Source organism: Platichthys flesus, chromosome 17 (genome assembly GCF_949316205.1).
Source record: "Platichthys flesus chromosome 17, fPlaFle2.1, whole genome shotgun sequence".
NCBI lineage: Eukaryota > Metazoa > Chordata > Actinopteri > Pleuronectiformes > Pleuronectidae > Platichthys > Platichthys flesus.
Window position 1 is genome coordinate 16,956,350 of NC_084961.1, and position 13,044 is coordinate 16,969,393.

Genomic DNA, 13,044 nt, shown 5'->3' on the forward strand with positions numbered 1-13,044 from the left:
TCATTTCACCTCCCTGCCTCCCTTCAGCCCTTCACTGATAAGAGCCTGCTTGGCTTTTATTTCCCAGGATGAAAACGGAGGCGTGGGGAGATGCAAGATTGGACGGATAGATGGCTGGATGCAACAATTTCACCCCAAATCTCTATCTGTTCAAGGGGTATGGTATGAATCAGCTTGTATCCAAATAAATCCACCCAAGACATGCATGGATGAGGGCAAGATCTGCGGAATAAGGGATGTAATCTGTGTTCATGCATACTGATATATATCTTTATCTCCCTTTCAGCATGTGGCAGTTTACAGGGGGGACTGGTAAAGAGGCAATTTTGTCAGATGCAAAAAAAATAATATTTTTGTTTTCTATCCAAAATCTATTTGAATTTGTATGACTCACACTAAGGGTAGATTGTAGAACGGAGTTGTGTTAAAGAGGTCGCTTATGGTTGGAGTCATAGACTAGTATGTAAAGATGGACGAAATGACAGCTCCCCAAAAGTGAAGCTGTAGCATCCCGATTGCCACCTGGTGGCTGGCTGCAGAATAGGTCCTAACTCCTGCCTCATCCATGTTAATGGAGGGACATAGTTTAAAACTTAAATATCAATGTCACTTTTTGATATACATCTTAAACTGCCTCTTGACTGATCAGGCGCATGTATCAACAAAACCATTATAATGAGACTCCATCCTCGTATACCCCCCATAGTGCAGAACGACCCAAAATGAATCATTGTAAAATGCTGGCATTCATATCCAGGGTATTTTAGCTGAGGATAGTGGGAGTAAGTGGAAACATATTATTCATCTTTATATAGTCCATGGTCTGAGCATGTTGAAAGCACATAGCATAACTCAGAGTCATGTCCAGAGCTATTTCCATGGCTCTGCCATGCAATCTACGTTTGAGAAGATAGGAACTATTTGAGTTTATATTATTTTGATAGGTTAAACTTAACAGTGAGGAGAAATAAAATTAAACTAGTCTTTGTGGTTGGAATAAATATAAAAATAAACACCTGTCACAATCAACACCTCTTGTGAAATTTATTTCAAAGAAGAATTTTGATTTATAATCATGAAGAATCACTGCAGCCTGGACTGCATTCACTGGCAGCTTTTTTTTATTTCTTCAATCTAGAAGGTTTCTCCTCAATTGCTGCACTCGTGATGGACGGGTGGGCACACGAAAGTGGAATCTGAGTCCTGTGTGCCATATCAGGAGATGGAAACTCTCCTGAACTAAACTTTTAGTTAAAGTTTAGAAAATATATAAGTTTTGGGTAAAGATACATTCGGTCTAATGCGACAAGCCAGCCCATAATCTTCCCTTAGATTAACAAAGTGTTAATGTTCACAGGAGCAGATAGTAAAGGGAAGTAAAACTTCTTTTAAAACGTCTGTTTATTAAATAAGACAAAGCGGCTCACCAAACAAAGATGCTGGTAAATATTGGCAGTAGTTTTAGCACTGAGACGGAAAAAACTGCTTGTCAACTCAACTAACCGGTAACAAAAAAAAAGGAATGAATGGTTAGGCATTTAGATGGTCTTGTCTGGATGGAGACTGAGCTCTCTTTTATCTCATGTTAAAGACAAAATAACACACATATAAAAGCAAAGCAGACCAGTAACACTAAATTTCCCTGTGTCCACCTTGTGCGACATCTGACACTAAATTGATAATAACCACCATCCTGCAGGAAGCTGTGGCAATGAAGCCCTTTTCTAATGGTAGTCACATCACTGGCTTAGGATGAGCCGGTCACAGTGAAATGACCCCTTCCAAATTAAAATTCTGTGTTGCATCAGAGCAGGAGTACATGATAATCACACTAAAGCATATGGAGGTGGCCTTTCATCCAACCACTGCCACTGCGTTAGAGCAGCAACCATACTGCAGCTGAGTGTCTGAGCGAGATATTCATACGGTTTTACTGTGATCTGTGCTGGTGTGCGACTGTGAGCATGCTGCGAGCAATGTGTGCAGTTTGAATTATACCCTGCACAGCCTGCTACACAACAACAAATTATTTGCAATCAATATTTTATCAGAGCCCTTTCACACCTTTATCTTTTTTTACAGCAAGTGTTTGTGCGATGTCACCAGGGAGAAGCTGAGAGCAGAGAACATAGCGAGGGTGTGTGTGTGCTTTTGCGCGCTCGCTTTTCGCAAGGAAGTTTATTTTTAGCTCACGTGCGAGAGCTTTAGGGCGGAGATCCATGGAGGCTCGTGCAGAGGCAAGCGAGAGCAACAGTCTATTTTTAGACTGCGGCTGACTCTGTAACCCTTTGTTTGCAGCGGCTGCAGAGGCAGCAGCTCATTCCATCCCCGCCTCACTCAATATGATGTGCTGCAGCGAATCCTTACAGCCAATTAGTCCATGTGGATAGGTATGATATAATGCTTTTGTACAGATGCTCGGGATGTCATTACAACTGAGGCTTTGTAGACCGTTAGCAGAAATGACAGAGGAGGCTATTTTCATCTCCTCTGCTGAAACCTAGAAGCTGTTTTTGGGGCATTTTGCCATTAATAGACAGCAGAGAGAGGCAGGGCATGGCGAGATAGAAGGGAATGACATGCAACTAAAGCCCCCAGCTAGGATTGAACTAGGGACAGTGCAGTTCGTAAATAATAACACACTACATTATTGATAAAGGAAGTGAATTAGACAATCCAGTGAGAGCAACAGGGGGGGCTTCACTATTGCATGAATGTCAAGAGTTACAGGTGACTGGAGAAAGGAAATGTCAAATAAATATTCAGTGGAGATCAAACAGATTTGCAGAAAACCCCAAAATATAAAATTATGCTTGATGATGACCAAGAGGTCTCAGGCAGCTGGATGGAGTTATACTACAAATACAGTGCTGTGTGAGGTACATGTGAGTGCAAAACAGCACCTTAACTAACCCACCTCCAGACAGCATGCAGGGCTAAAACGCCCCCTAGGGAACGCAATAGTTCACGAAAATGGGGGGAGGGGGAATAAAGGAAAAAGAGAAAGATGCTGAGGGAAAAAACTGACAGTGGTGTGAAGCTGGATCCCCGGAGCACAGGCAGATGTACATCTGAGCAGTCACTTCTCATCTCTGTCAGAAGATCCTTCGCCCCTATCCTCAGTGGATGCAAATATGTTGTGATTAGAGATGATATTGTTCAGCTAATAGAAGAATGTGAACTATTTCCATGGAGTGAGGCTGCTTCAACTGGCTGTGTGTGCGTGTGTGTGTACAAAATGAGGGTGTTCACACTGGGCTGGGATTTTTGAAGATGGGATAACTGACTGCAGATGCATTATGTGCTCTGCCGCCATCAAATTTAGCAGCCGAAGTGGAAAGGTGGTCACCATGGAAACAAGCTTTGTTTGAGAAGCTTATGCAATGAGGCGTGTCTGCCGTTGCGAGCGCCAATCCAACTGAGCCAAACAGCATAGCCAATGGATGGAGACATGGCTAGAGTGCCGCAGCGAGCGCCAACTCCCCACCACTACTACAGGGGGTGTTAATGAGCTGGCTCTGCAATGATAATGGTGGCCGGCACTGGGAATAAGTAAGCACCCAGAGGGTCTGACGCTGTGATGAGATGTAAACCCCTGAAAGGCCTGATTAAATCCGCTGGGAGACACAGCTGTGGTGGTGATGATGCAGAGTTGGGGGCTGGAATGAAGAACGTCTGAGAGCATCGTGCTGCTGGCGAAGGATAAACTAGAAGACTTTCAAGGGCACGTCCATAACATTTAATGGCATCACGGGTGAGACAAATATTTAGCTTTCGAAGAGCTTGCTCGGCTTAAAAATCCGACCCTCAGTTCAGTGAGTGGGACTAGGGTTTCTTTTCCCCTCCATTAAAACTACTCAATCACTCCGAAATGGAGCCTAACATAATTATTTAACACATGTGGCTGCAGAGGTATGGAGGACCATACATGACTTAAGTAAAAATAAATAAATAAATAAATGTATAAATAAATACAGAAATAAATAAATAAATGAATAAATAAAAAAGGAAATAAATAAATATGTTAATACCAAGAGAAATGTCAAAATAAATGTCTTAAATATATTTGCACATTTATTTATTCCCTGATACATTTCCTTTTCATTTGCAGTGTCCTTATGCTAATGAGATAGGCGGGCCTAACCGCAGTCTCATGCAGGATTGGTCACAGGAGTGTAATGATCCAGCCCTACTACGTCTGCCTCTCAATGCTGACTGGTGTCCAGTAGCTGTTTGCAGCGTTGAGCCAGTTCACACTTAAAATGAACTAGTTCAAGTTCACAGGGTTAGTTAAGGTTATTTTTTATTGGGATGATTTAGGTGTCAGTAGTCCTGACTGTAAGCGTCACGTCTCGTGTTCTACTGAGCACAAGGAGCGAGCCGAGAGGAGAAGGAGGAAACAGAAACTCCAGCTCGGTACAAACCACCTGCAGCCTCTGCTCTGATCATGAAGCCGCTGATCTCTGAGCAGATGTGACCAGAGAAGCTCTGTGTTTCCACTGTTCTACAAAGTCACTAACTGGCTGTTTCACGCTGAAGAGTTCAAGTCTCAGTCACTGCCTGTGTCTCTGAGCGAGTGTGTGGCGCAGCGCAGGGCTGTGTGTGTATAGCTCAGTTGACCAATCCTGCTCGAGAATGAGGTTAGGCCCGCCTTTCTCATTAGCATAAGGACACAGGACATAGTTTTCTAAGCGATGTTGATCTAAGAAATTTGTCAAAAATTCAGTTTAAATGCTGTTACTGCTTTTGAGCTGCCGCTCATTTAAAGATATTTTATGTAAATGGGAGCGGCATTGCAGCATAACTTTGAAAAAGGAGGACGACTGAGGAGTGACAACAATGGAGCATCCCCATGAATGCCATGACAGATACAGTCGAATCTAAGATGCTGAGGATGGGGTGAGAGAGATCACATCGCCAGGAGGTAACTGGAGATGTTCTCCAAGTTTTTTATAATTGAACAGCTATCAAGACAAGGGCCTGGGGGCAATCTAATCTTACCCTTAACAAAGGAATCACTCAGTAAACCACTGGACTGACTTGCAGCCTAAACCCACGTTATTGAATTGCTTAAGAACTTGTCTTATGGAAATGACTTCTTACTTTTGATTCATATTAATGCCGGAGATTTCAATTTGCTCCATCTCATCATAATATCCTTTTAGATTAAAGATTCAGATGCAGAAAGGTCAGGGCTGTCAGGCGGTACACAGGATCTCTCCCTTGTCCTCATATGAAAGAGTATAAAATGAGCGACGGTGAGGTGCTCATTTACATGCTGTTTATGCAGCGCAGTGACCATTAGACCCTGATCATATGTCTTGAACAAAGCCACCAAGAAAGAGTTGTAGGGGAATTAGTCTTGCCACCAAAACCATTGTGAATGTGCATGGTGAAACATCCTGATGAGTGAATGTTAGAAGAGGATCAATCCTCAAACTTGTGACATCATACTTTCCCCAGAGATAACAATCCCAGACTTTTATCTTATAACAATGCATTTACTTTCAACAGCATATCAATAGTGTAAATTTCCTCTCAAAATAACATTCAATGAGAAAAATTTTCTTAGAGATCCTGCTCCATGTTGACATGAGTGCATCAAAACCTTTATGCAGATTTGACGCATACTTTTAATTAGACCCATTTCCATTTATTGCAGCCAGTGAGGTGATCAAGACACTTTGGCTTCACTTTTAGAGGCGGTCTGTCACATTATTCATCTTTATATACAGATTGGCTGCACATTCTTGCTGCCAATCTCATGTTCTACCACATCCCAAAGGTTCTACTGGATTCACATCTACTGAATGAGGAGGCCGCTTAAGTTTTTTGGTGCGTCATAAAGGGATAAATCCTATTGATGAGTGACGAAGAATCAGATTTTACAGTGTCGGCTATAAATTCCTATGTCCCCCTCCAATCAGAATTGTGTTCATACATTTGTTAATAGAGTTGAATGTTTGAGCTTCGTTTAATTGTTATTTAACTACTGGTTAAACTTCTAAAAATTGATTTTTAGAAATTGAATTTTTTTGAATATTTTAATGAGAGATGGGTGGATGTCCTGTCAAGCAGTTGCAACAGACCTTACAATTTTTTGTTGAAAAATGGCATATAAGACACAAGCTATTAATAATTTGTTTATGTCCTTTGTGTTCTCCTCGTTATTTTCTGAGCTCCCTGTCATTTGGCCTTTATGGCCTAATAATGTGTGTTATGTCCGAGGCATTTGAAGCCTTATCGGGGGAGCGGAGAGATGTTTCTGTTGCTGATCTTTATCATTTGTCCATTGGGAATTCAACAAAGTCACAAGAGAAGGTCCTTTTTTCAACAGGTCTGATGGAAGACATAGTATAACTCAATTTAAAAAAGGAAACCACTCACAGTGGGAGTCTGTCAAGTGCCTTGATGCAAATACTGTTTAACCAAGATTAACATTACACCAGGAAATTCTCCACAATCTAACCATCTCCCAAACGAGAAAGGTACACATCCTCTTCATGTCCCGCTCTCTCTCATCTGCTCTGTTCAAAGCAAACATGGGAAAAACAAAAGTTTGGATATCACTGCGTGGTGTCACAGCAGTCGTTAGGAACCTTGTCAGGCTGCCCAACATCAAAGTGACTACTCACATTCTGAGGTGCTTCCCTTTTTCCCCCCCTCTCCATTAAAGGGTATAAAGATCTTGTACAAAACATGTCGGTGAAAGATATGAGAAGATGAAAGCAGCTCTCTCTCACTTAACCTGTTACCCTCTCTTCGCATGTCACCTTCACAGAGAGAGAATACACACTCCACAAACTAACACTACTGCTCAAACACAACCTATGAGCTCTATGGATTCCAGTAGAAGTATTGCATGAATGTAAGTTATCTCCTGTCACCATCTAAAACTAATTAAATGTACCTGCACTAGAAGATGGAAAAATCTGCCTGTTGCTGTTCTCTTGTTACCCTCATACAGACACAGATCTAGAAACTGCTAAAGCCCCCGTTGAGGCGGGTGTATTTCCTGGCATGCCTGAAGGCTTTTGCCCCTGTTTCTATTTGTATAGCCATGAAAAGGCTCAACTGAACAATTAGAAATCATTTGTCGCAGGGAGAAAGTGTTGATGATTGACAGAGTCATTTTCGCGACTGTCGGATTGTAGACTAAGCTTCACCGGTCGTGGAAGACAACTCCAGGAAACATATTGCCCCTGACACCTCATTCATCATAGAGCAGGAGAGAAATATGATATGACAGGGCCATCTGATGTTGAGGGAGAACGAGTCGGAGAGACGAGCACATATGGTTTGGCAGACGAAGATCTACGAGTCGGGGCCCTGTTCTCTGTATGCAAAATGCTACCCCAGTCTGAATGACGGGAGCCTGCGCTACATCAATGAAAAATGATCAGCATGTTGCCAAACTGAGCCGCGGATGAATGGAGGCTGCCTCTACTTCTCTTCTGCCTCCTCTGGGGTGTCTGCAGAAATGTTGAGTCTCATGAAAATAATCAATATGCTCGATCTGAACTAATTATCTGATTATTAATGTATGCATCTGTCAGGGATCAAGAGAAATCTCCACAGGATGGAGGAGCTGATTGTTGGAGTCAAAGGCAACAGCTGTGTCTACAGGGAATGTCAGTCAATGGGGGGGACCTGTAGGTGTATATATACTACATCTGCAGTTGTTACCAGACTTGACATTTAGTGCCTCACAGACACATTGTGTCACATTGGATCAGTTTCTGGAGAAGCAGGTTTTAAATCATTTATAGAGCTGGTACATTATGCATTCTGACCTCTACTTAGGTTTATATGTATAACATTAACTTTAGGTTTGTATCAATGGGAAATAGGTGAAATTAATATTTGTAGCTAGAAAGAAATCAAAAAGTGTATTCTTAAAAAGAAAACTAAGGAAAAGTACTCAACGTTCTTTTCAAAGATACGAGTTGCAGGATAAGAAACCCAGCTACAGGTTCAACTAGTGCTAGAATGACCTCCCAACCTTCCCTCTCCCAGTTCTTCAACTTCATCATCAATTGTCTAGGCAAATACAGGAGTAGTTTTCAATACTGTATGTACAGTTGCGTAGTTTACTCCAATGGTTTCCAAAGCCTTGAGGTAACAAGATAAATCTGAGGGTTCAGAGTTTTCTCAGAGTTTGCACAGTAGCTGTAGATTGTGGTGTGGAGCTGCAACATCAAGGTTCCGCCAATACACAGCCTCAACCAATCACGAGTCAATCTCAGCTGTCAATCATGACATTTTTACCCATTTTTATTTCATCAAATAACTAATTATAAACATGCGTATAAGAAACAGTGACAGAAAACATTTGAGAAAATGTTTCTGATTTTATACATTTACTTTTTGATTTAGTCCAGGACCAATTCATTAACATGGAGGAGGCTGTATTATGACCCATACTGCATCCAGCCCACAGGGGGGAATCAAGATGCTCCTGTGATTTAAATTCACTTTTGGAGAGTCATCATGTCGCTGATCTTTACTTTAAATTTATTATTAGAAAGTCAAATTTATATGTAAAGTATAAGTAGTGCAGGGGAAATACAGTGCAAAGGAACATAAAATACCCCCAAAAAGCACAGGTATCACAAAACTGTAATAAAATAAGGTACTTGATTAAATTTACTTTTGTACCTTCCTAAAATGTGTGTGTGTTAAAGAACCAGAGTCAACATGCAGTATATTACACATTCATGCAAGTATTGTAAGTGCTTAAAGTCCGGCAAAGTCGTACATCTTGCTTGTGTTACAGACAGAGCGGTGGGTGGTTAATGGAGAACCAGCATGGGACATTCAGATCAACATCTCTTTTAAGAGGCTCCTGAAAATGGCAAAGTAGCAGCACAGTCTTCCTTTCATTTATTCCTCCTCAAATAGCCACATATTTAAGGGGCAAAAGAGCGGGGAGAAGACAGGAGCAGGGTGAATTTCATCTGCAGTCTGTCTTTAAGCAGCAATTCCACTGTGGGTATTACAACACATTAACTCCATCAAGGTAAAAGCTGTAGAGTAACTGTAGCTCGACACTGGAAGTGGTTTATCTACAGCAACACCACACCTCTGTTCAAAGTAACTGCACGAATAGTTACACAGAAAAGCGGCTAAATCCACGAGAAACCATTTACTTCAAGAGAAGAAGAGACACATTTATGGGAAAATGGTGAACGCTAATGATTTCAGCTACAAAAACATATGTTTTAAACTTGGAACCATTGAATTTAAGATACGTTTATTTGTACCAAACACATGCACAGACATGCACAACACAGTCATGCAATGGTAGGTAAATTTATCCTCTGCTTTTAACCCATCTGGTGCAGGACACACAGAGCAGTGAGCAGCCATGTACAGCACCCGGGGAGCAGATGTTGGGGGAGTAAGGTGCCTTGCTCAGGGGCACTAGACAGGGTAGGGAGAATCCTCTTGGATTTTTGGACAGATCAATCCAGGTTCGTCTTTTGTTGTTTCTCTGTGGAGTCGAACCAGAGACGAACCAGAGACCTTTTCTGCCCATAGTCCAAGTTTCTGCCACTAGACCACCGCCACTGACCACTGCCATCAAATATTGATCAGACCGGAAACTACAGCGGCTAAACCACTGAGTCTATTGAGCTGAGAGAGTGTTTGCAGATCCTACCACCCTTTCTGGGTTGTTCTGTCCGGCCTCCCTTCTTTTGTTCATTTTGACCAGCCCACAAGCCTTCTGTTGTTTGTTGTGAATGTGGATTATGGTTACTTATTCTTTTGTTTCCTAATAAACAGTGTTTCTGCCACTACTGCATGAGTCTTTTGGTAAATTGGACCTGTATTGTCAAGAGCCATTTGGGGGGCTGTATCAGAGCTGTTTAACTAAACTGAAGGAGAAGGCATCCGGCTCAAAACATAAGAAAAAGTGGTATATCTGTTTAATTCTTGTATTACTTGAAGCAACGCTATAGTCTCCTCATGGCTTCACACAAATCTGTTTCTATCGGACACTGTTCTTCATCTTTTCCCTACAATTTCCCCCTTTTTCAATATAACTTTCCCACCTCAGCCAAGTGTAAACCTCCAGTGATTCTGCTTGGTGTATTGTGTGCAAATTGAAAATGCTAATAAAACAGGTGGATTGAAGCCCAACTGAAGATAAAAACAGCTCCTAGCTAATCCCAAAAAGCAGGGAGGTAAATAAAACATTATTTCCCAAAACACATTTTGAGGAACTTCTGAAATGTTTTGGGTGGATCCTGAAATAAAATACAAATACTGCTACCTACAGTAAGCTTGTTGATGTTAACGCCACATTCGTCCACTGGAGAAAAAATACTCCTGACCAGAGTGATAAGTTGTTTTGGCTCTGGTCCCCCTCCTCCTCTTTTCCCTTCAAACAATGACGTTCCACCCCTAAAGAGAAAGACCTATGAGTCACCAACAGTGTACCTCTGCTCGTGGCTAAGAATGCACCAGAGAGATGGTGCTGAGAGAAATCATTATTTTTCCCTTTCCAGCGAGCTGAGCAAACGTAAGACAGAGAAAAAACTTCACAGAAAAAATTGTTTTTCCCCTGTTTCTCTCCAAACTTTTGTTTTTGGCTAAATACTAAATTTGATATATAGAACTAGATATTACTAGCTCTAAATTCTAGAATCTCATCTTGTCCTGATCCTGTTTTTACCCTGAATCACAATCTGAGTAACTTATTATTAGGCAGTTAACGGTGCCATTAGCAGAGCGAAAATCTACACAAGAAATGTACACATTATGTAAATACAATGGCGTCACGACTTTACTTTGAGATAAAAAAATTATAATTATTTTACAGTGCACCCTAAAGGATTGTGTATTATATCTGTGCAGAGATTGGTCTGGCAGTAGTCGGGTTTTGTGACAGTAGGTTTTCACACAATAAAGATTCTCGAAAATACAGAACATTGGCTGTAGATTAAACTGACAGACGCAGTTTGTAACTAGTTTTTGAAAAAATAAATATAATTTCAGGGATGAAGGAGTAGGTATCGCAGGTTGTTCCTTTCTGTGGCAGTAACAATGAACAACCAACTCTGGTCCCAGTAGAACTACATGTACCCATTATGGACTTGACTTTGCACTCTGGTCTATCTCTGGTTAATCTCTGGTTTATCTCTTGTAACTCGTACAATATTCATTCTGTATGTGCAATTCAATGGCTTATGTGCATTCCCAGATGTGGGAAGTAACGAAGTACAAATACTTTGTTACTGTAATGTATTAAAAGGGCAATACATTACAGTACATTATGAAAATTCCACTTTTGTAGTGTTTCTACACGTTAATTTCGGTATCTGGCATGTCTACGTCCCAAAAACTCTTGAAAAGTGAGAGGGGGGTGGGCACTCAAAACAGGTCAATCTGAGGAGGGCTGTTTTAGACAGGGTAAAAAGGTGCTGTTTTAAATGATCCTTGTGTTATTTGACCAAAATATGGTACAGACCTTTCATTAAGACCCCAAGGAGCCATATCAACTGTGGTAAAATGGGCATACGATGGGTCCTTTAGGTAGATTTTCAGGTATCTGTACTTTACTCGAGTATTTATTTTCCTGATGACTTTTTACTTTTACCCCCTACATTATAGCACAAATATCTGTACTTTTTACTCCTTATATTCTAAAACTGCCTTGTTACTTGTTTCAACATCCGCGGAAGACAACACAACGTAAAAGCTGTAACAACAAAGGGAGGGAAAGTAAACCGTGAGTGGGCGTTGACTGAGTGTACAGTTTATGCTACAGAAAAAATACCAGCAGCGACACGGATCAAAGAACCAGGAAGCATTGCCAGATTTGGAGAAGCAAGACTTTCCCCATCCATTGCATGAGGAGCGGAAGTTGTTGCACCTTACGCTTGTACGCACGGCGTACCTCTCGCTCACACCCTGCCTCGGGAGACACGCAGGCCGGGCAACATGTGTGCTGTTGGGTGGGCAGCGCGAGACCCTAAGTGTCCGGAGGTTGGTCTGGCTGCTGTACCGGTAATGTTCTTTCCGCAGGTTCACCTACGGAAACTTTGTTATGACTTTTACTTCCTCTAGATAGTCAAGTTTGAATGGTTCCACCAGGACCATGACCTACTCGGGCAGGGATGATCCGAGGACCTCTCTAAACCCTCCAAACGGTAGTAGCGAAGAACGTTTGGACAAAGGAAAGGGACTTAATCAACAAGAGCACATCCCTCATCCATTTATTCCCTGTGAAAAATTATCCAGGTGCTCATGCATGACCTCGGTTTGGTCTTTATTATTCTGTCTGAAATTTGGCTTGAAGGAAAACTAGACTGTGTCCAGGGATTTCTTTGTCTTCTCTTTTCCTGCACTTTGCAGTTAACAAAGAGGGTAACAAACCTCTTTTTTATGCCTACCTAGAACTTTTCTCTTTTTGCCGAGTTATCAAAAGAGGCATCATGTATCATTGAAGTTAAAAAAACTGTTTTACTTTTGAACTTGAGTACATTGCAGAGCTTTTACTTTCCTTCTGTTAGTTGACTAAAGGAGTTGAATCAATACTTTTACTTTTACCTTAGTCTTTTTAAGTATTTGTACTTCAACTTAAATAAGGAATGTGATTAGTTTTGCCATCTCTGTGCAATCCATTCCACTGTATATATTCCCACGCTGTATTTATTAGTTTTTCACTTCAGCAGTAAGTTTTATTTTACTACAAAAATCAAAGAGATGAAAAAGAGAATTGGAAAATTAATATAATCTGACCCGACACATCTGGCCTTGAGTTGTATTTGTATAGAAGTCAAATGTTAACACTAAATCTTGTGACCATAGAACTTTCCACTCACCTCTGGCACTCGCTGGCATGGAGAACCAGGTCCTGGTTGTTCTTGGCACTGACGGTGAGCTCATGCTCCGTTGGGTTGAAGATGTCGAGCAGCAGGTGACAATGGCGGGTGCTGTGGACACATACAGCCAAAATGAAATACTGTAAAACCAGAAAATGCGTGTTCACACCGTTAAGAGATTGAGTTTGTTTCTGTTCCACAGACCATTATGAAA

The 13,044-nt window shown here is 41.4% G+C and overlaps 1 protein-coding gene across 3 annotated transcripts in view; it reads right to left on the reverse strand.

Annotated features, from left to right (window-relative positions):
- The window catches only part of trappc9 (trafficking protein particle complex subunit 9), a 196,876-nt gene that overhangs the window by 74,401 nt on the left and 109,431 nt on the right, over positions 1-13,044 (reverse strand). For all 3 annotated transcript variants that reach the window (XM_062409866.1, XM_062409865.1, XM_062409868.1), the window contains one exon: positions 12,831-12,941. In XM_062409866.1, coding sequence (XP_062265850.1) covers positions 12,831-12,941 — 111 coding nt within the window. The remainder of the gene's footprint in view (positions 1-12,830; positions 12,942-13,044) is intronic.